We start from the raw sequence: 24,400 nt of genomic DNA on the forward strand, positions 1-24,400 counted from the left end.
AAGACGAACGGGCGTAGTAGAACGGAGCCTCACAATCGTGACGATACCGAGAACTATCGAGAGGTAGCAGAATCGTAAATAAGTAAACAGCATGCTAAACTAACAATCATAAGAATGTCATGATGGACAATCAAGTATGATGCATGTCCATTTTAATGAGTCATGGCATGGCAAAGGGCAGCAAACAATACTACAAATTAAGTGGAGCTCAATATGCAACGAGTTGCATATTGACGAAACACCACATGCAATTATTTAGTTCACTCCCATCTATGCTACACAACAATATTAACTGTTGTTATACATGGCAAGAGGTGAAGCATAAGTAAACTAACTATTTAAGAAAGTTTAAATGAGGCCGGAAATAAAAAACAACAATTCCGGAAAATCCTCATGCGCATATTTTGAATTTGGTACTGTTCTTCCCTAAATCATATTTTATTGTTGTTAAACAGTAAAAATAAAGTGCACCAAGTTAATCTATGCATTTTTATACCCCATTTACATATAAAGTTTATTTAAAACCGAGCTATTAATTAGTTATGAAATAAATCATTTTAGGATGTTATTTAGCAAATTAGATGCAAACATCATGTTAAAAAAATTATCATGCATGAAAGTTGTATATTATGAAAGTACACAAAATTCTATGAATTTTACATGTTTAAATCATTTTAATTCAATACACGGTTGTGGAGTTATTAAATGCATGAACATGAAGGACTTTTATGTAAAATAGAAGTTCACTAGATAATGGCAAAATCCGCAGTGCATGGAAAAAAATACATGGGCCAAATCAATAGGCTGGCCCAACAGCTGGAAAAACAAGAGGGGCATTGGGGTGTGGCCTCACCCAGTGTGCCTTGGCCCGGCTCGGCAGAGGAGGCCAGCTGTAGAGGCGGCCCAGGCGGTTCAAGGCGCTATCAATGGGAGCGGGCGGTCGTCGCTTGATGTGGCTTGGCTACTGTTCGTCTCCTTCACCAGGAGACAGAATGAAGGCATGTCAGCATGGCAAAGCAGAGGCCGGTGTGGGACTTGGCGAGGAACCCGGCAAAGTGGACGAGGCACACGGCGGCGGTCGGCTCGGAGCTGAGGGTGCGGCCTCGGTCATCGGCTGGAGTTGGTGAGGAGGAGGTCGAGACGGAGACACGGGAGAGCAGAGGGGTCTACGTGCGGTGGTGCGGCGAAGCAGAGCCCGATGAGGGTCTCCAACGGCAGAAGGCGAGGCCAGAGGAGTGTGAAACGGTTGGGTCCGTCCGAGAACAGCGCGGAGGCGAGTTGGGCGTCGAGGAGATGTAGGCCATGGCGACGACACGGTCCTGTTCAGAGAGAGAGAGAGATGTGAGGCAGAGAAAAGGAGGAAGAAAGAGGGCAAGTGAAGGAAAGGAGCAGGACGAGGCCGGTCCTGGTGTTGCTACTACTCCGGCAAGGCCACTTGCTGGTGAAGGGCGAGGGCGTCGGGGAGGCATGAGGCCTCGGGCGCGAGCAACAAGGTTGTTGTGTCCTCGGGCAAGAGAGGAATGAGGAGAGCCTCGGGCAAGGTGGAGGGTGGTCGATGGATGGTTGCAGTGGATGGATCGGATCTGGGTGTGGCTAGCATTGGTTGGGCGTCGGCGGGAAACGAGGAAGGTGGTTGGAGCCATCAGGTTGGGTGGAAAAAGGATTGGGAGGGATCCCGAGGAAGAGTATGGCAGCGGAGGGTGAGGGGATGGATGGGACAAGGCTCCTAAATTTTAGGTTAGGCAGGTAGGTGGTCTATCTATAGATAGAGGAGAAGGTTTAGGGTCTCACCTATTTAGATCCGACGGTCGGAAAAATAGGTTAGGGGAGCCAAAGAAGAAACCGAAGATATTTTAGGGATATTTGGGGATGATCCGAACCCATGGGTAACGACTGCCCGCGTCGGGTCCGGGGGAGTTTCGAACGTGAGCGAGGGGTCGATGCACTGAGCAAAGAAGGGTTAGGTGGGTTGACAAGAGGGAATAGAAAACCCGGTTGGACTCGAATCGGTCAGTGAAGGCAAGGGAGGACGCGGTAACTACGAACGGATGCAAGCTTTATAAAAACATGCAGATGCAATGCGCATGATGCTATGATGAAATGCAACATACAAAATAAAACACACGACGACAATGAAGAACATGGAAGGCGTCTGGAGCGTCGGTCTCGGGTCGTCACACTATCCCCCTTGGCAGCAACATCTATGACGACGTGGAAGACCTCTGCATCCGTGTGGAGGTGCTCGCAACTAACTCCGGCTCCACTTCATCCAGCGCCACCAGGGCCACAGCGAAGCGCGCCAGCACGGCCAACCCGCTTCATGCCATGATGCAGAACATCAGCATTCCCATCACCACCGACATCAACGCCACCAACGCCACCTAGTCCCGGGCCCAGGTCGAGGAGGAGTGCCAGCGCCTGCTGGACGAGGCCACGATGCTTGTTGGTATGTAGTGCCGGTTAGAGTCCATCCTGTGGGAGAGCAACGCCACGTACGGCTTCACGCAGGCTGCAGCTGAGCCCAGCCGGGTTGCCGAGGTGCAGACCCATGGCGTCACCATTGTCCAAGCACTGGGTGCGATCCCGCCCGTCTACAACACCCCCGTCAAGAACATGTGTGTTGCACAGGCGGCCATTGTTGGCGTAGAGGAGCTACAGTGTAAGGAGCGCCTGCAGCGCATGACCGAGCTTCTCGGCGATGCGAACGCATAGCAGGACCGTCTCGACCGTCCTACGGCTTTTGTTTCGCGCCACACCAAAGATCCCGAGCAGCCAAACACGGTGCCTTATCCGCCCCCCCCCCCCCCCAGCGAAGCTCATTCCGGCCAGACCCGAACTCGGTGCAATCGCGCCCTGATGGCTGGAGACCAGTACTGGCAAGACCTTCCCGCGCAATCCGGCTGGTGTGCCGGTCCGGCTTCTGCCGATATGGTTCCCCGTGGCCCGGTCGGAAGCAGGCTAGGCCTGCACGCCATCAACGACATCGACGCCTGCCACCGCATCGAGCGGCTCGCCCGCTCCCTCGAGCTGGAGAAGGACAACACGGATGGGCCGGCTTGCTTCGGATCCCCCCATCTAGGATGAGCCCTTCCACAAGGGATTCAGCTCCCCCCGCGACACCCCCAAGTACAACGGTACTATCAAGCCGGAGGACTGGCTCACTGACTACACCACCGCCGTGGGCATCGCGGGTGGCAACTGGTGCCTGGCCGTTTGCTATGCCCTGCTCATGCTCTTGGGATCATCCCGGACATGGTTGAATAGCCTACCGGCAGGCAGCGTCAAGTCGTTGGTTGACTTAGAGCAAGCCTTCGTGTGCAACTTCACCGGCACCTACAAGCGTCTCGGCCGTCCCTGTCAGCTCGCCATGTGCATGCAGGGGTCAAACGAAACCGGCCGCGAGTACCTCGCATGTTGGACCGAGCTCCTGAACAGCTACGAGGGGGTCCATGACGTTTAAGCTATCCAATACTTTGTGAGTGGTTGCCAGGATGGTAGCCTCCTCAAGCACAAGCTCCCGTGTTTTGAGCCGACTGCCATGGCCGCGCTCATGGTCACGGCCGACAAGTACGCCATAGCCGACTCCACCATGAAGACCCAAGTAGTGTTGGACGAAGCCGGTAAAGCATTGCCAGCACCATCCACCAAGTCGGCTGGCGAGAGCAGCCTCTAGCGGAACAACCAGCAGCACAACAAGCGTAAGGCCGAGCAGCAGGCTGCCCGCTATGACAACCGCCTCGTCGCGGCCACCGATGACTGCCCACGGCCGAGCCGGCCAGCAAGCTCCCGCGAACCGGCAAGACTGCATGGAAACCCACCCTAAGCTTCGAGGAGATGCCCGACGCCCCCTGCAAGCACCACAACAGTGCAAGGCCGTCCACACACACGCTTCAGCAGTGTGCCATCACCAAGCGCATCATGAGGGGCAACATCCTGCCGCCTTCGGCTACGGCTCCAAGTGCGGGGAAACCGCCACCTCCTCCGCCCCCGGCAAGTGGCATGCATGACGAAGTTTACCCTAAGCAGAACACCAGCTACGTCATCTTCACCAGCTTTGGTGACTACAAGTGCAGCTAGCGCCTGCTCCGGCAAGAAGTAAACACCGTCATCCCGGTCGTGCCAGAGTACATGCACTGGTCGGAGCGCCCGATCAACTGGACCCAGAAGGACCACCGAACCGTCATGCCCAACCCGGGTGGCTACGGCCTCCTCCTCGACCCCACCATAGTCGGTCCGAAGCGCACTTGCAAGTTCTCGCGATTCCTCATCGACGGCGGTAGCAGCATCAACATCCTATACCGCGACACAATGACCAAGCTCGGCCTCGAGGCCAAGCATCTGTAGCCAACCCGGACGGTGTTCCACGGCATCGTGTCCGGCCTCTCCTGCTCTCCCATCGGTCGGATCCGGCATGATGTCCTGTTCAGCACGAGCAATCATTTTTGGCGTGAGACTATCTGGTTCGAGGTGGTGGACTTGTCTAGCACTTACCATGCCCTGCTGGGCTGGCCTATGTTGGCGAAGTTCATGGCGATTCCCCACTATGCCTTCTAGAAGATGAAGATGTTGGGTCCCAAGGGCCTCATCATCATTGCCGGTGACTACAGGAGGTCCCTGGAATGCGCCCAAGCCAGCGCCAAGTTGGCCGTGTCGCCGGTCATAGCCATGGAGCTGTGCCAGCTCGACCGAGTTGTCGTGCTGGCCGGCGAGCAGCCGGCCATGTCGGCTTCGGCCAAGCAGTCGGATGGTGAGGCCTCATTCCAGCCATCCAAGGACACCAAGAATATCCCGCTCAACCCGGAAGACCACAGCTGCAGCAAGCACGTTGTTGTGGGGGCCCGCCTCAGCAGCAAATAGGAAGGCGAGCTCGTCGACTTCCTCCGTGAGAATTGGGATATCTTTGCATGGTCCCCAAAGGACATGCCGAGAGTTCCGAGGAAGTACATGGAGCACAAATTACACGTCCGCAAGGACACCAAGCCCATTCGTCAACCCTTTTGTTGCTTTTCAGAAGAGAAGAACCATTGGTGCAGAAGTCGCCCGGCTGCTCGTAGCCGGCTTCATCATGGAAGTATTTCACCCCGAGTGGTTGGCCAACCCGGTCCTCGTCCTGAAGAAGAACAACACTTGGCGCATGTGCATAGACTACACCAGCCTGAACAAGGCCTGCCCCAAGGATCCTTTTGCTCTCCCACGGATAGATCAAGTGATTGAATTCATGGTCGGTTGTGAGCTCCTGTCCTTCCTGGATGCTTACTCCGTCTATCATTAGATCAAGCTAGACCCAAACGACGCCCTGAAGACGTCCTTCAGCATGCCCTTTGGGGCGTACTGCTACATCACCATGGCGTTCGGCTTGAAGAATCCCGGCGCCACCTTCCAGCGCTACATGCAGAAATGCTTGCTAGCGCAACTCGGCCGCAACATTCACGTCTATGTCGATCACATCATGGTGAAGACCAATCAGCACCTGACGCTCCTTGACGACCTAAAGGAAACTTTCACCAATTTGTGTGAGTACCAGATCAAGCTCAATCTAGAGTGTGTTCAGCGTGCCAGCCGAAAAGCTAATCGGCTTCCTCGCCTCAGAGCGTGACATTGATGCAAACCCGGAGAAGATCAAGGCAATCGAGCGCATGTGCAAGCCAACCCGGTTATGTGATGTCCAGAAATTCATCGGCTGCTTCGCCTTAGTCAGCCGGTTTCTTAGCCAGCTGGATGAGTGGCCTTGCCCGTGTATCAGTTGATGAAGAAGACATCGTCATTCCAGTGGAATGACTAGGTGGACGAAGCGTTCCGGGATCTCAAGCGCATGCTCTCCACCTCACCCGTCCTAGTCGCGTCGGCCGACAAGGGGCCGCTGTTGCTATACATCGCCACCACCTCGCGGTCGGTCAACATAGTGTTCATGGTCGAGCGAGGGGCAAGATACGGTCCGTCCAGAACCCGGTCTACTACCTGGGCGAGGTGCTTTCCGCCTCCGAGCAGAATTACCCGCACTACCAGAAGATGTGCTATGGCGTGTACCTCACCACCAAGAAGATGAAGCAATACTTTCAAGAACATGCGATCACCATGGTCAGCACGACCCCCATCGGCAAGATCATGGGCTGCCGGGATGCCTCTAGCCGGGTTGCTAGTGGGCCATCGAGCTGGCCAGCCACACCATCCTCTACGAGCCCCGCACTAAGATCAAGTCACAGGCACCGACCGACTTCCTCGTGGACTGTACGGAGACCCAGTACCTGCCGCCGCCATTGGATTCGACGCACTGGCGCATGCACTTTGACGACTCCAAGATGCGCTCCGGTTTGGGAGCCGACATTGTGCTATCTTCCCCAAAGGGCGACCGGTTGCGGTACGCGCTCCTGATCCACTTTGCCGCCTCCAACAACGTCGCCGAGTACGAAGCCCTTGTGCATGGCCTCCGGATTTCCAAGGAACTCGACGTCTGGCGCATCTTGTGCTATGCCGACTCGGGCCTGTTGGTGCAGCATTTTTCCGGTGAGTGGGACGCCCGGGATGCCAACATGGCCAACTACCGCTTCCTGGTCTAGCAGCTCTCCGACAACTTCGACGGTTGCGAGTTCCTCCATGTCTCACGCATGGAGAACAAAGCCGTCGACATGCTAGCCAAGGTTGGCTCCTCCTGACAAGCAAGCCATCCCATCTTGCATCTCCCTCGAGCACTTGTGCAAGCCATCTGTCAAGCCGTCTACAGATTCCGAGTCCATCTTCATCCAGGGCGACCCTGTAGCGCCCCTCCCCAACCCGGACCCGGGGGATGCTGATCCTAGCCCGAGGGCTGCCGATCCTGGCCCAGGGACCGCTGATCCCGGCCAGGGGGCTGTTGATCTCAACCTGGCCGCTGCCGTCTATGGCTCGAGGGTTGCCGCTCCGAAACTTGCCTTGGTGGCCATCTTTACCATGGTGACGGCCCTGTCATGGGCCCAACCGATCCTGGCCTTCCTGGAGAGTGGAGCACTCTCCATGGACGAGACCGATGCCCGGCAAGTGTAGTGCCGGGTGTCCTCCTACAACATCATCAACAACGAGCTCGTCAAGCGCAGTGCGACGGGCGTGTTCCCGCGCTGCGTCGAGCAAGACAAGGGCATAGAGATCCTCCTCAACATACATTAGGGCGAGTGTGGGCACCACGTCGCGTCTAGGTCCCTGGTGGCCAAGGCATTCCGCCAGGGCTTCTACTGGCCTATGACCCTCAAAGATGCCGAGTCGCTCGTCCTCAAGTGCGAGGGTTGCCAATGTTTCAGCAAGCGCAACCACTAGCCTGTTTCAGTCCTCTAGACCATCCCGATTACCTGGCCTTTCGCCGTCTGGGGGTTGGACATGGTGGGGCCCTTCAAGACTGCTCGAAGCGGCATGACACACCTGCTGGCGACGGTCGACAAGTTTACCAAGTGGATCGAGGCGCGACCGGTCAAGAAGCTGGACGGGCCAACAGTCGTCCGGTTCATCAAGGACATCGCAGTATGCTACGGCGTCCAGCTTAGAATCATCACGGATAATGGCACCAACTTTGCCAAGGGTGCTCTGGCACAGTACTTCTCCGTCTCTGGCATCCAGCTCGACTTTGCCTCCGTCGCTCATCCTCAATCCAACGGCTAGGTCGAGCGAGCCAACGATCTCATCTTATCTGGCATCAAACCACATCTTGTCGAGCCCCTCATCCGCTGTAACGCCCCGAGACCGATGAGCCAGGTGTCTTTCGGTGTTCCGTTGTTGTTGCCCTGTCATTTGCTTGCGTGCCGCATCTTGCCATGTCATCATGTGCATTGCATCATCATGTTTTCAAAACCTGCATCCGTCCGGGTTTCTCCCCATTCCTTCTGTTGTCCGTTGTGAGCCCAGACACACTTGCACGCGCCCGCGGCATGTCCGAAATAGTATTTTATAAGTGGCCGGAAAATGTTCTCAGAATGGGATGAGAGTTGACGTGTGGTCTTATTATAGTGTAGGTAGACCGCCTGCCAAGTTTCATTGCATTGGGAGGCCGTTTGACGCGCCAACAGATAAATATAGCGGCAATAGTAGCCGGTCAAAACGTCGGACGTTTTCAGTCTCCAGAAACAGTCGCCGGGCCTCTCTCTCTTCTCTTCTCTCAGCTCGAGACCGTCTACACAGCTCACTACCTACCGCCAGGTCCAACCTAATCTCTCTCGCCAGCCCGCAGCCCCCCTCGCGCGCGTCCGAAAGTTGTCCCGAACCCGACCCAGACTGTCACCACCGTTGTGTCCGGATCATCCCCAAACATCTACAAAATGTCTCTGTTTTGTTAATTGGACTCCCTACCTATTTATTTTCTTGACCGTTCGACTTTGATCGGAGACTCCAGATATCCCCTAACCTTTTCCACCTGATGTATATATTTGGTCCAACCCTAGATCCTAGGTGCGTTGCTCCACCGATCCCATCGCGCCGCCTCCACTCCACCTACTCCCCTCCTCCTTGTTTTCAGCGCCAGCCAACCAAAACCAATCCCTCCCGAGCCAACCATTCCACCAACCAGAAAATTCCCTGCTTGATCCCAAGGGGATCACGAGCAGCTCATCCCCGCCGTCGTCCAACCGCGGCAAAGCTGCGCCTCCTTCCCTGCCCTCCTATCTCTTCGCCGTCTCCTTCGGTCTCTCTCACCCGCTCTCAAATTCTCTCTCTCTCTCTCACCAGGTACAGGAGCAACAGGAGGTCGTCCCTGCACCATGGCCACCGCCCGTTCGTCATCCCTGCTGCCGGTCCTCTTCCACAACGTGCCGGCTCCGCCACGCCTCGTTTTGACCCGATCCAGTCGAGATCGACCCCGCCGCCATCTTCAGCCTCCGCGCCAAGTCCGTCGCCGTCCTGCTTCGCTACGTCGGACACGAGCGCCTGCCTCCTCGCGCGCTTCATCCAGCCGCCCGCGGCGCGCCCTTGCTTCCATCCCCTGCCGCCGCCTGCTGCAGCCGCCTCGCCCCGCGGCGTCGACTTGCTGCCAGCGCCTGCTGGTTTTCCTCTGCTTCAAGCGACCCAAGCCGCACGCCCTGCTTCGGTCGCGTTGACCCCGATCCAAGGCCCCGCTCTAGCGAGAGGCCCAGATTTGCCAGCCCAGCCGACCCATCCTCCCCTCAGCCCAAAGTGAGCAGCCCCAGCGCCTGTTCCTGTTGGGCCAGCAAGATTTCGGCCCAACGCATGTTTTTTTCCTGAACGTTTTTCCATTTTTTCAGAGAATGCTGTTTTGCAGTTTAGTCCCTAGAGTTCATGCATTTAATAACTAATTAACCGTGCATCGGATTAAAACAATTTATATATGAAATATGCTTAGTTTTTCATCTAGTTTCTTAATATGCCACTTTCATCTATGTTTAAAATGTTTAAAATGTTGTTTGCTTATATTTGCCTATTGCCATGCTAAAATGATTTATTTCATAACTAAATAACCGTAACTCCGAATTTAATAAACTTTATATGTAAATGGGGTAGAATAATGCCTAGTTTAACATGGTGCTTTCACCTTAGATGTTTAACAACTCTAAAATATTGTTTAGGGCAGAACAGTACCAAGCCCAAATATGCATATGGGGATTTACCGGAATTGTTGCTCGTTGCTTCCGGCCTCATTTAAACTTGCCTATATAGGTAGTTTTCATTTGCTTCACTCTCTTGCCATGTTTAACAACATTTAATATTGTTGGGTACATAAACGAGAGAGAACTAAATAAGTCACGTGGTGTTTCGCCAATATGCAACGGAGTTGCATATTGAGCTCCACTTAAGTTGTAGTGTTGTTTGTGCATTTTGCCATGCCATGCTTCTTTAAACCGGACATGCATCATAATTGTTTGTGCACCGTTCCATGTTCATGTGTTGGTTGTTTACTATGCTGTATGCTTCTTTTCCGGTGTTGCTTCTTCGGGTTGGTTCCGATAACGTCGCGTTTGTGAGGATCCGTTCGTCTACGTCCGTTTGTTCTTCTTCATGGACTCGTTCTTCTTCCTTGCGGGATTTCAGGCAAGATGACCATACCCTCGAAATCACTTCTATCTTTGCTTGCTAGTTGCTCGCTCTTTTGCTATGCCTATGCTGCGATACATACCACTTGCTTATCATGCCTCCCATATTGTTGAACCAAGCCTCTAACCCACCTTATGCTAGCAAACCATTGTTTGGCTATGTTATCGCTTTGCTCAGCCCCACTTATAGCGTTGTTAGTTGCAGGTCAAGATTGAAGTTTGTTCCTTGTTGGAACATGGAGATGTTGTTCCTTGTTGGAACCTGTTTACTTTTTGGGATATCACAATATCTTTTACTTAATTAATGCATCTAAACTCTTGGTAAAGGGTGGAAGGCTCTGCCTTATGCCTGGTGTTTTGTTCCACTCTTACCGCCCTAGTTTCCGTCATATCGGTGTTATGTTCCCGGATTTTGCGTTCCTTACGCGGTTGGGTTATAATGGGAACCCCTTGACAGTTCGCCTTGTGTAAAACTCCTCCAGCAATGCCCAACATTGGTTTTACCATTCACCACCTAGCCTTTTCTTTTCCTTGGGTTCTGCAGACTCAAGGGTCATCTTATTTTAACCCCCCGGGCTAGTGCTCCTCTGAGTGTTGGTCCAAACTAGAGCTCCTTGCAGCGCCACCTCGGGGAAACTCGAGGGCTGGTTTTAGTTGTACGGACTGCTCATCTGAGTGTGCCGTGAGAACGAGATATGTGCAGCTCCTATCGGGATTTGTCGGCACATTCGGGCGGTGTTGCTGGACTTGTTTTACCATTGTCGAGGATGTCTTGTAACCGGGATTCCGAGTCTGATCGGGTCTTCCCGCTAGAAGGAATATCCTTCGTTGACCGTGAGAGCTTGTTATGGGCTAAGTTGGGATACCCCTCCAGGGATTTGAACTTTCGAAAGCCGTGGCCGCAGTTATGGGCAGATGGGAATTTGTTAATGTCCGGTTGTAGAAAACCTAAACTTGACCTTAATTAAAATTCATCAACCGCGTGTGTAACGATGATGGTCTCTTTCCGGCGGAGTCCGGGAAGTGAACACGGTGTTGGGGTTATGCTTGACGTAGGTTGTTCTAGGATCACTTCTTGATCATACTTTTATCGACCGTGCTCTGCCTTCTCTTCTCGCTCTCATTTGCGTATGTTAGCCACCATATATGCTAGTCGCTTGCTGCAGCTCCACCTCATTCCTTTTACTTAAATAGTCTTGATCGCGAGGGTGCGAGATTGCTGAGTCCCCGTGACTCACAGATACTTCCAAAACCAGCTTGCAGGTGCCGATGTTACCGAGAAGGTGTCGCAACCAAGCTCAAGGAGGAGCTCGATCAAGATCTTGTCCTTTGTGTTGTTTCGTTCTAGTTGATCAGTAGTGGAGCCCAGTTGGGGTCGATCGGGGACCTTGTCGCATTTGGGGTTCTTCTTTTATTTTGGTTCCGTAGTCGGACCTTGATTGTATTTGGTTGATGTAATGCTTTATTCATGTATTGTGTGACGTGACGATTGTAAGCCAACTATGTATCTCTTTCCCTTATGTATTACATGGGTTGTGTGAAGATTACCTCACTTGCGACAATGCTTTCAATGCGGTTATGCCTCTAAGTCGTGCTTCGACACATGGGAGATATAGCCGCATCGAGGGCGTTACATCCGCTCACCCGGTAGCTGGCTCGATGAGTTGATGGCCGTCCTCTGGAGTCTTCGGACGATGCCAAACCGGTCGACCAGGTTCACCCCGTTCTTCGTCGACTACGGAGCCGAAGCTGTCATTCTGACCGACATCAAGTTCGACTCACCATGAGTCACAATGTACACAGAAGCGCAAGCCAAGGAAGCCCGCGAAGACAGTGTCGACCTACTCAAAGAAGCATGCCTATTGGCCCTTAGCTGATCGGCCATCTACCAGCAAAACCTAAGTCACTACCTCAGCAATAAAATCAACCCACTTGCATTCCGTGAGGGAGACGTCATCCTCTGACTTGTCCAGCAGCAAGCCGGCTAGCACAAGTTGGTCTCCCCATGGGAGGCCCCCTTCATCATCAGCAAAGCCCTGTGTCACTGCAACGCCTACTACCTCATCGACGCACACAAACCGAACAAGCGCAGGAAAGACACCACCGGCGAAGAGAGAAGTCATCCTTGGAATGCAGAGCTCCTCCACCCGTTTTATAGTTAGCTGTATGCGCGTATGTATCTCTACCTTTTGAAGTTCATAAAAGATAGCAGGACCCCCGAACGACACTCGGGGGCTACCTTTTCCTATCAATTATCATGTCTCGCACATCCTTGTAATTTTCTCCCCCGCATCTGGGTCGGCTCATCTAGCTCGGGGGCTAGCCGGCTTGACCATGCCCCACCATCCCCCTTAGTACATTTCGGCATGTCCGGGTTGCCCAGGCCCTCACCTTCGCCCTAAGCCATAGTCCGGCTTTGACTGTTGGCCGACAAGAATCATGGGGCAAAGTGCTGGCACGTAGAAAGACACTAAGTTGGATTTGCCGGATCGGTCAATCCGGCCTCACCGCACTAAGCTGCCGCACAACTGGCTGCGCGCCAGCCATCCAAGTGGGTGTTTCGCTCGCGCTCAACGTTTGAAAAGCTTAAGTATTGCGCACTTCTTCCCAGGGCCAAACTCCTTTTCGCAGACCAGAACCCGGCTGTCTGACTCGCGCGGGGGGAGTCCCAAAGAAGGAATACGTAAGGAAAAAGCTTAATAACAAAGAGCAAAAGCGCAAGAATTCGCGATAATATTTACATTACGATAAGAACCCACGGCAGGAGTTCATTACATTCACCCTACACCCCCGGTGGGTGGAGGGGCTCGTCGCCTAACAAAATTCGATAAAAGTAAACCAGGACGGCTTCAAGCGGCTCCGGCGTCGGGTTGCGCAACCGCCGGCTCCTCCGCGGTGGCCTCTGGATTCGCCGAGGTGCCGGTGTCGTCCAGCCCGGCATTATCATCCGCGTAGGGACCTGGCTCCTCGGAGCTGCCCGCCAAGTCATTGAGCGCCAAACCGAAGTTGTCGGGCAGCACCTCCCCGCCATCTTCGGTCCGCTCCACCTAAAACTCATCGTGCGAGGTGAATGAGGCAAGATAGCTAGCCCGTGCCACGATCCGACCCACCTTCCCCTCCAGCTAGGTCTCTACACCGGCTCGCTGGGCCACCAACTAGTCGAGGGCCAAGCCTGGATACGAAGACATGACGAACCGCAGTGATACGTCCATTTTGCATCACGTTTACCTACTGTTATTTATAATGTTTTATGCATAATAATGCCTTCTGGATTAATTCTAATTCCTTTTCTCTCATAATATGCAAGGTACACACAAAGAGGGAGAATTCCGGCAGCTGGAAATCTGGACCTGGAAAAGCTATGTCAGGCCACCTATTCTGCATAACTCCAAATGAGCTAAAACTTTACGGGGATTTTTTATGGAATATATAAGAAATATTGGAGCCAATAAGTACCAGAGGGGGCCCACCAGGTGGGCACAACCCACCTGGGCGCGCCAGGGATCCCAACAGCGCCCTGGTGTGTTGTGCCCTCCTCGGCCCAAATCCAGTGCCCATCTTCTGGTATATAAGTCATTTTGACCTAGAAAAAATAAGGAGGGGAGTTTCAGGATGGGGCGCCGCCGTCTGGCGGCAGAACTTGGGCAGGAGCACTTTTGCCCTCCGGCGGAGCGATTCCGCTGGGGGAACTTCCCTCCCGGAGGGGGAAATCATTGTCATCATCATCACCAACAACTCTCCCATCTTGGGGAGGAAAATCACCATCAACATCTTCAACAACACCATCTCCTCTCAAACCCTAGTTCATCTCTTGTGTTCAGTCTTTGTACCGGAACTATAGATTGGTGCTTGTGGGTGACTAGTAGTGTTGATTACATCTTGTAGTTGATTACTATATGGTTTCTTTGGTGGAAGATTATTTGTTCAGATCCAATATGCTATTTAATACCCCTTTGATCATGAGCATGTTTTATCATTTGTGAGTAGTTAGTTTTATTCTTGAGGTCACGGGAGAAATCATGTTGCAAGTAATCATGTGAACTTGATATGTGTTCGATATTTTGATAGTATGTATGTTGTGATTCCCTTAGTGGTGTCATGTGAACGTCGACTACATGACACGTCACCTTATTTGGGCCTATGGGAATGCATTGTGAAGTATTTATTCGATGATGGGTTGTGAGAGTGACAGAAGCTTAAACCCTAGTTTTTGTGCTATTCCGTAAGGGACCGATTGGATCCAAAAATTAATGCTATGGTTAGAATTTATTCTTAATACTTTCCTCGTAGTTGCGGATGCTTGCGAGGGGGTTAATCATAAGTAGGAGGTTTTCTCAAGTAAGAACAACACCTAAGCACCGGTCCACCCACATATCAAATTATCAAAGTAGCCAAGACGAATCAAACCAACATGATGAAAGTGACCGGATGAAATTCCCATGTACCCTCAAGAACGCTTTGCTTATTATAATAGACCGTTTTGGTCTGTCCTTTGCCTCAAAAGGATTGGGCTACCTTGCTGCAATTTTGTTACTACTATCATTACTTGCTCGTTACAAATTATCTTGATATCAAACTACTCTGTTACTTACAATTTTAGCACTTGCAGACATTACCTTGCTGAAAACCACTTGCCATTTCCTTCTGCTCCTCGTTGGGTTCGACACTCTTTCTTATTGAAAAGGCTAGAATGATACCATATACTTGTGGGTCATCAATACTATTTTCTAGCACCGTTGCCAGGGAGTGAAGCGCTCTTGGTAAGGAAAAATTATTACTATGTGTTGAAATTTATTGTCACTTGTTACTATGGAAAACAACCCTTTGAGGGGTTCGACCGGAACCGAAATAAGTTACCCCTCAACCTACTGCACCTACGGAAAATATTGAATATGAAGTTCCTTTGGGTATGATAGAACAACTGCTAGCTAATCCTTATGCAGGAGATGGAACCGAACATCCTGATATGCACTTTATATATGTGGATGAAATTTGTGGATTGTTTAAGCTTGCAGGTTTACCTGGAGATGAAGTTAAGAAGAAGGTTTGCCCTTTATCTTTGAAGGGAAAAACATTGGCATGGTATAGGCTATGCAATGATATTGGATTTTGCAATTGGAATCGACTGAAATTGGAGTTTCACCAAAAAAATATCCTATGCATCTAGTTCATTGTGATCGGAATTATATATATAATTTATGGCCTCGTGAAGGAGAAAGTATCGCTCTAGCTTGGGGGAGGCTTAAGTCAATGTTATATTCATGACCCAATCATGAGCTCTAAAGATAAATTATGATTCAGAACTATTATGCTCGACTTTCTCGTGATGATCAATCCATGCTCGATACCTCTTGTACTGGTTCATTTATGAAGAAGACTATTGAATTCCGGTGGGATATTTTAGAAAGAATTAAACACAACTCTGAAGATTGGGAACTCAATGAAGGTAAAGAATCAGGTATCAAGCTTCAGTATGATTGTGTTAAATCTTTTATGAATACCAATGATTTTCAAAAGCACTAAATATGGACTTGACAATGAGATAGTAGCCTCCTTTTGTGAATCATTTGCTACTCATGTTGATCTCCCTAAAGAGATGTGGTTTAAATATCATCCACCTATTAAATAAGAAATTAAAGAACCGGTACTAGCTAAAGAGGAAACTATTATTTATAATGTTGATCCTGTTGTCCCTACTGCTTATATTGAAAAACCACCTTTCCCTGTTAGGATCAAGGAACATGCTAAAGTCTCAACTGTGGTCAACAAAATTTATATTAGAACACCTAAACCTGATGAACAAATCAAAGTAGAACCTAGTGTTGCTATGGTCAAGGATCTCCTGGAAGAAAATATAGATGGGCACGTTATTTACTTCTATGAAGAAGCGGCTAGAATTGCCAAACCCGATCAAACGGATAAACATAGACATGTTGTTGGCATGCCCGTTGTCTCATTTAAAATAGGAGATCACTATTATCATGATTTATGCGACATAGGTGATAGCGTGAGTGCTATTCCCTTTACCTTATATCAAGAAATTATGAATCACATAGCACCCGCAGAAATAGAAGCAATAGATGTTACTATTAAACTTGCTAATAGAGATATTATATCACCAATTGGGATTGTTAGAGATGTTGAAGTCTTGTGTGGGAAAATAAAATACCCTACTGATTTTCTCGTTCTTGGTTCCCTACAAGATGATTTTTGCCCCATTATCTTTGGTAGACCTTTCTTGAACACTGTTAATGCTAAAATAGGCTGTGAGAAACAAACTGTCGGTGTTAGCTTTGGTGATGAGTCTCATGAGTTTAATTTTTCCAAGTTTAGTAGATAACCTCATAAAAAAGAATTGCCTAGTAAGGATGAAATAATTGGTCTTGCTTCGATTGCTGTGCCTCCTACAGATCCACTAGAACAATATCTGCTAGACCATGAAAATGATTAACATATGCATGAAAGAAATGAAATAGGTAAGATTTTCTTTAAACAACATCCTCTGCTTAAACACAGTTTGCCTATTGAAACTCTAGGAGGTCCTCGTCCACCTAAAGATGATCCTGTGTTTGAATTAAAACAATTGCCAGACACTTTGAAATATGCTTATCTTGATGAGAAGAAGATATATCCTGTTATTATTAGCGCTAACCTTTCAGAACATGAAGAAGAAACATTATTGAAAGTTCTAAGGAAGCATCGAGCTGCTATTGGATATACTCTTGATGATTTAAAGGGCATTAGTCCCACCCTATGTCAGCACGAGATTAATATGGAACCTGATGCTAAACCCGTTATTGATCACCAACGTCGGTTAAATCCAAAGATGAAAGAAGTGGTAAGAACAAAAATATTAAAACTTCTAGAATCACGTATAATCTATCCTATAGCTGATAACATATGGGTAAGTCATGTTCATTGTGTACCTAAGAAAGTAGGTATTACTATTGTTCCTAATGATAAGAATGAACTTATTCCCCAAAGAATTGTTACAGGCTATAGAATGGTAATTGATTTTAGAAAATTAAACAAAGCAACTAGAAAAGATCATTACCCTCTGCCTTTTATTTATCAAATTCTAGAAAGATTATCTAAGACAACATATTTTTTCTTCCTTGATGGATACTCTGGTTTTTCACAAATACCCATTTCTCAACCTGATCAAGAAAAGACCACATTCACTTGTCCCTTTGGAAATTATTATTATAGACGTATGCCTTTTGGTTTATGCAATGCAGCTACTACCTTTCAAAGATGTATGATCGCTATATTTTCTGACATTTGTGAAAAGATTGTTGAGGTTTTCATGGATGACTTTTCTGTCTATGGGAAGTCTTTTGATGATTTTTAAGCAATCTTGATCGAGTTTTGCAGAGATGCGAGCAAACAAATCTTGTCTTGAATTGGGAGAAGTGCCACTTTATGATTAATGAAGGTATTGTTTTGGGCCATAAAATTTCTGAAAGAGGTATTGAAGTGCGCAAAGCTAAGGTTGATGTAATTGAGAAAATGCCATGTCCTAAAGATATCAAAGGTATTCATAGTTTATTGGGTCATGCTGGTTTCTACGGGAGATTTCTCAAAGACTTTTCTAAAATTTCTAGGCTTCTTACAAATCTTTCATAGAAGGATGTTCCTTTTGTCTTTGATGATGATTGTTTAGAAGCCTTCGAAACACTCAAGAAAGACTTATTTTCTACACCTATTGTTCAACCACCTGACTGGAACTTGCCTTTTGAAATTATGTGTGATGCTAGTTATTATGTTGTTGGTGCTGTTCTAGGACAAAGAGTTGATAAGAAACTATATGTTTTTCATTATGCTTGTAAGACTCTACACAGTGCACAAAGAAATTATGCTACTATTGAAAAAGAATTTCTAGCAGTGATGTTTGCTTGTGATAAATTTAGATCTTACATTGTTCATTCAAAAGTAATTGTTCACACTCACCATGTTGCTATTAAATATCTTATGGAAAATAAAGATGCTAAACCTAGACTTATTCGATGGGTTATATTGCTACAAGAATTTGATTTGCATATTACTGATAGAAAGGAGCAGAGAACCCCGTAGCTGATAACTTGTCTAGGCTTGAAAATGTGCTTGATGAACCACTACCTATTGATGATAGTTTTCCCGTTGAGCCGTTAGCTGAAATAAATGTTTCTCATAATACTCCTTGGTATGCTGCCTATGCTAATTACATTGTTGCTAAATATTTACCACCTAGCTTTACATACCAACAAAGGAAAAAATCTTCTATGATTTAAGACATTACTTTTGGGATGACCGACATATTTATAAAGAAGGAGTAGATGGTATTATTAGACGTTGTGTACCTGAGCATGAACAAGGACAAATCCTATGGAAATGTCACTCTGAAGCTTATGGAGGGCATCATGCGGGAGACAGAACTGCTCACAAGGTATTGCAATCTCGGTTTTATTGACCTACTCTCTTCAAGGATGCTCGTAAGTTCGTCTTATCTTGTGATGAATGTCAAAGAATGGGTAATATCGGTAAGCGTAAAGAAATGCCTATGAATTATTCACTTGTTGTTGAACCATTTGATGTTTGGGGATTTGATTACATGGGACCTTTTCCTTCCTCTAATGGGTATACACATATTTTGGTTGCTGTTGATTTTGTTACTAAGTGGGAAGAAGTTATTCCAACTAGTAGTGCTGATCACAACACCTCTATTAAACTGCTTAAGGAAGTTATTTTCCCAAGGTTTGGAGTCCCTATATATTTAACGACTGATGGTGGTTCACTCTTTATTCATGGTGCTTTCCATAAAATGCTTTTCAAGTATGATGTTAACCAAAGAATTGCATCACCCTGTCATCCTCAGTCTAGTGGTCAAGTTGAACTTAGCAATAGAGAAATAAATTAATTTTGCAAAAGATTGTCAATATGTCCAGGAAGAATTGGTCTAAGAAATTAGATGATGTAATTTGGGCTTATAGAACAACATATAAAAATCCTATGGGTATGTCTCCTTATAAAATGGTTTATTGGGCAGTTAAAGAACACAACTATGATTTCAAACTTGCTGGTGAAAAGAGGTTATTTGATATTAGCTCATTAGATGAATGGAGAAACCAAGCTTATGAAAATGCCAAGTTATTTAAATAAAAATTTAAAAGATGGCATCATAAAAGAATCCAAAAGCGCGAGTTCAAAGTTGGATAATACGTTCTTTTGTACAACTCTTGTTTCAGATTCTTTGCAGGAAAACTCCTCTCCAAATGGGAAGGACCCTATGTTATCGAGGAGATTTATTGGTCTGGAGCTATCAAAATAAATAATGCCGGGAGTACTAACCTGAAGGTTGTTAATGGGCAACGAATAAAACATTATATCTCAGGTACGCCCATTAATGTTGAAAGTAATATTGTCCAAACTATGACACCGGAAGAACACATAAAAGAGACCTTCTAGAACACTCCAGAATCGTGAAAAAATAAGAGGTACATGATACGGTAAGTAAACGGACTCCGAAAAATCCGCAAAAATATTTTCTGTCTGTTTTGGAAAATAACAAAAATAAGGAAAATAAGAAACTACCGGGAAGGTCACCCTGGTGGGCACAAGACACCAGGGCGCGCTTGGCACAGGTGGGTTGTGCCCACCTCGGGTACCTTCCGGACTCCATTTTTCTTTCATTTTCTTTTTTCCTAAGATAAAAAATCTTTATATACCCCCCCCCCACACGTATTGACCATCGTATCAGGGAGAAATCTTCTGTTTTCTTTTCCTTGCTATTTTCTGGTAGATTCAGTTAGGCCAGCATCATGTCTTCCTCATCTTCCAACAAGGGAGAAGAAGATGCATGGTTGGTTCAAGAAGATCTAAGGACAGAGGAAGCTGAGGAGGTTGCCAGGGAGGAAGGAGAGGAAAATCCCTTCAGGGTTCACCCTCCGGCTTCTGAGAGAGGCACATTGGCTAGCATCTCCACTCATCCTAATCCTCATCAAGCTATGAGATCATCAAACAATCAAGAGAGCCCCAAAGTGCATGAAGAACTCCCACCAATAAGGCCTTTACATAGGTTACATCGTAACAATTTTCACAATTTGATTCACAATTATGGGTTCGATAATACTCCTCGTGTGCACATACCGTCCAATTGGGACATAGCTCGTCCAAGAGAAAGCAATCCAGGAACATACTCCTGGGGCCCGAAAATAAACACATAATGGTTGAAGTGATGAAAAACACTGATTTACTTCATCGAGCCCTTTGGGAGATTCAAGGCTTGAGGGATCTACTCATGGTTATATTGGAAAACACTGCTACTTCATCACCACCACCTTCTTCATCACCAAAAGAAAATTGAGTATCGGGTATGGGCACTCCCCTTAGCTTCCGCCAAGCTTGGGGGAGGTGCCCCGGTATCGTATCACCTCCACTATCTTTTGCATTTACTTATCTTAGTTCGATCCATAGTTATCTTTTGCTTTAGATGAATAAAAGTTTAGTTCAATCCTTTCTTTTTGAGAGTTTGCTTTAGTGATCTATCCTTGCAATCATGTGGAAGATATATAATAAAGTCTAGTTTGAGTTTTTGCTTTCTTTACTTTCATGTTCCAATAAAAAGAAAAGAAATAAATGAAAAAGATCATATGCTAATCTTATGGTAGGAGATGACACCACATAAGGAAAGGTATAAGTAGGAAATTTTATTGGAGATTGACAAACATAGCATTGGTCAATGATGCAACTCATGAAAGAATTAACAAGGGAAGAGAAGATTCACATATAAATACACTATCCTAGAAATCTTTCATGATTATGAGCGCCCATCAAAATATTATATGCAAAATTGTTGACGTTGGACAAGGAAGACAACGTAATGATTTATGTTTGTTCATATTCACATAGAAGTTATATTGCCATAGATCCTTTAACATGTGGTGCTTGCCTCCATCTTTGCTAGCCAAAAATACCGCACTAAGTAGAGATACTACTTGTGCATCCAAAAACCCATTAACCCAAATCTTATTTTCAAGAGTCCACCATACCTACCTAGGGATTGAGTAAGATCCTTGAAGTAAGTTGTCATCGGTGCGATAAGGCAATAAAAGTTTCTTCTAAAAATGTAAGATCAATTAGTGTAAGAGAATATTGAGCGTTGTACGAACTTGTGATAGCTAAGAATAAAAGCGACAGACTGCATAATAAAGGTTGCTATCATAAGGGGCAATATAACATGACGTTGTTTTGCACTAAGGGGTTGAGCATACAAACAAATAAGCGCATGACAACCTCTTATTCCCTCTATGAAGGGCCTATTTTTTAATTTTATGTATTTACTTTTATGCAAGAGTCAAAGTTTTTCTCTCTATTCCTTTTTATTTTTCTCCTTTAGCAAGCACCATGTGGTGAGGAAAGAACTAGGCACATATGTCCCGTTGAATATGGGTAGCATGAGTTATTATTGTTGACATCACCCTTGAGGTGAATACGTTGGGAGGAAAAGCTATAAGCTCCTATCTTTCTATGTGTCTGGTTGAAACATTTTGCTCATGTGTACGAGGCGAGTGTTAGCAATCATAGAAGACTATATGATAGTTGAGTATGTGGGCTTGCCTAAAGGCTCCGATAAGTGACCCTTTCCTGAAAAGATGATGAATTGTAGTTGCAAAGTTGACTGAGAACATGGTTTGTTGGTTTCCAATAGAGTTTATGCTTTATACTTCAAAAGTGTGATGAATTGTTACTTATTCATGAGAAGTTTAAGATAAAAGTTCTATGAGAAAAGTTTTATGTTAAAGTTTATTGCTGCTCTAATAATTCACATGATGCTTCTATGTCTGTATTTTGTTTTTCTCGACACCTCTCTCTCTAAGGATGTGGACATGTTTTTCGATTTTGGTTTTCGCTTGAGGACAAGCGAGGTCCGAGCTTGGGGGAGTTGATACGTCCATTTTGCATCAAGTTTACCTACTGTTATTTATAAAAAATTTATGCATAATAATGCTTTTTGGAGTAATTCTAATGCCTTTTCTCCCATAATATGCAAGGTACACACAAAGAGGGAGAATTCCGGCAGCTGGAAATCTGGACATGGAAAATCTATGTCAGGCCACTTGTTCTGCACATGAGCTAAAACTTTGCGGGGACTTTTTATGGAATATATAAGAAATATTGGAGCCAATAAGTACCAGAGGGGGCCCACCAGGTGGGCACAACCCACCTGGGCGCATCAGGGAGCCCAGGCGCGCCCTGGTGGGTTGTGCCCTCCTCGTCCCACCTCCTGTGCCCATCTTCTGGTATATAAGCCATTTTGACCTAGAAAAAATAAGGAGAGGACTTTAGGGATGGAGCGCCACCGTCTCGAGGCAAAACTTGGGCGGGAGCACTTTTGCCCTCCGGCAGAGCAATTCCGCCAGGGGAACTTCCCTCCCGGAGGGGGAAATCATCGTCATCATCATCACCAACAACTCTCCCATCTTGGGGACGGCAATCTCCATCAACATCATCAACAACAACATCTCCTCTCAAACCCTAGTTCATCTCTTGTGTTCAATCTTTGTACCGGAACTATAGATTGGTGCTTGTGGGTGACTAGTAGTGTTGATTACATCTTGTAGTTGATTACTATATGGTTTATTTGGTGGAAGATTATATGTTCAGATCCAATATGCTATTTAATACCCCTGTGATCATGAGCATGTTTATCATTTGTGAGTAGTTACTTTCGTTCTTGAGGTCACGGGAGAAATCATGTGGCAAGTAATCATGTGAACTTGATATGTGTTCGATATTTTGATAGTATGTATGTTATGATTCCCTTAGTGGTGTCATGTGAACGTTCACTACATGAAACTTCATCGTATTTGGGCCTAAGGGATTGCATTGTGGAGTAGTTATCAGATGATGGGTTGCAAGAGTGGCAGAAGCTTAAACCGTAGTTGATGCGCTATTCCGTAAGGTTCCGACTAGATCCAAAAGTTTAATGCTATGGTTAGAATTTATTCTTAATACTTTCCTCATAGTTGCGGATGCTTGCGAGGGGGTTAATCATAAGTAGGAGGTTTGTTCAAGTAAGAACAACACCTAAGCACGGGTCCACCCACATATCAAATTATCGAAGTAGCGAACACGAATCAAACCAACATGATGAAAGTGACTGGATGAAATTCCCGTGTACCCTCAAGAACGCTTTGCTTATTATAATAGACCGTTTTGGCCTATCCTTTGCCTCAAAAGGATTGGGCTACCTTGCTGCACTTTTGTTACTACTATCATTACTTGCTCGTTACAAATTATCTTGCTATCAAACTAATATGTTACTTACAATTTTAGCACTTGCTGACATTACCTTGCTGAAAACCACTTGTCATTTCCTTCTACTCCTTGTTGGGTTTGACACTCTTACTTATCGAAAAGGCTACAATTGATCCCATATACTTGTGGTTCATCACGCAGCACCAAGTCGGCACCGGCATGAGTTGTGGAGACGCACCACACGTGGAGCTGCGCCGGTCCGGCCACCAGCCAGCGGGCTAGCTGCGTGAAGTTGTTGAACGCAACGGCACCCGGACAGAGAGACGCCATCATGCTCAACCTGGCCTCGGACAGACTGGCAGTCTGCGTGTCCAGGGCCCTCAAGTGGGCCTCGGCGGCGTGCATAATCTCCAAAAACTCCAGGCGACATTTAGATTAAGTCTGGCACCCGCGTCCACCTGGGGCAACCGGTGAGCAAGCACGACCTCCTCCGCCTTCTCCTACGTCTCTGGGAAGTGCTCTATTAAACGGAGAAGGGAAACGATTAGCCATACAAAAACCCGGCCGGTTCACAACCCGGCGGAATAAATGAAGAAGCACTACTGACGAGGATCTCGTCCAGATGTTGTGCATCGCACAACATACCGTGCTGCTCTAGGTCCCCAGCGTGGCCGTTCACTTCGAGCGTCTTCTCGAGCTTGACGATCTTGTCGACGGTCGCCTTCAGCTCATCATCTTTGGCGGCGGCCACCTTCTCCTGCTCGTCCTTGATTCGGACAAGCTCCGCCCGGTGGGCCTCCTCCACCTTGGCGGCCTCCGCCTTAATCCGCTCCACCTCAGCCCGGAGCAGGCCGCTTGCGGTGACCATATGGTCACGCTGCTGGCCGGCTTTGGCTAGCCGGCTTTGGAGGGCCGGCACCTCGGTCGCGCTGGCTATGCGGCAAGACTTCAAGTCAGATGCCGGAAGAAAAGAAGAAAAACACTTTAAGATTCAACCCAACTATTTCATAATTGGCCCGAACCTTGGGGCTACACCCAGTGGGTGCGCTCGCGTGCCCCCACTAAGAGCATATAAGACATACCTGCGGCAAGACGGAGCTCCTCCTCCTTGGTGGCGAGTTGCGCCTTCACCTCGCGGTGCTTCTCCAGAAACAAGTTGT

At 47.5% G+C, this 24,400-nt stretch overlaps 1 protein-coding gene across 1 annotated transcript; it reads left to right on the forward strand.

Annotated features, from left to right (window-relative positions):
• Window positions 1-5,344: 5,344 nt before the first annotated feature.
• LOC147975459 (uncharacterized) lies at window positions 5,345-6,557 on the forward strand. The gene is made up of 3 exons (XM_087520431.1): window positions 5,345-5,541; window positions 5,838-6,078; window positions 6,141-6,557. The coding sequence occupies exons 1-3, from the start codon at window positions 5,345-5,347 to the stop codon at window positions 6,555-6,557; spliced, it is 855 nt and encodes a 284-aa protein (XP_087376557.1).
• The last annotated feature ends 17,843 nt before the right edge of the window (window positions 6,558-24,400 follow it).

This window comes from Triticum urartu, chromosome 4A (assembly GCF_056163025.1).
Source record: "Triticum urartu cultivar PI428250 chromosome 4A, HENAU_Tu73, whole genome shotgun sequence".
Lineage (NCBI taxonomy): Eukaryota > Viridiplantae > Streptophyta > Magnoliopsida > Poales > Poaceae > Triticum > Triticum urartu.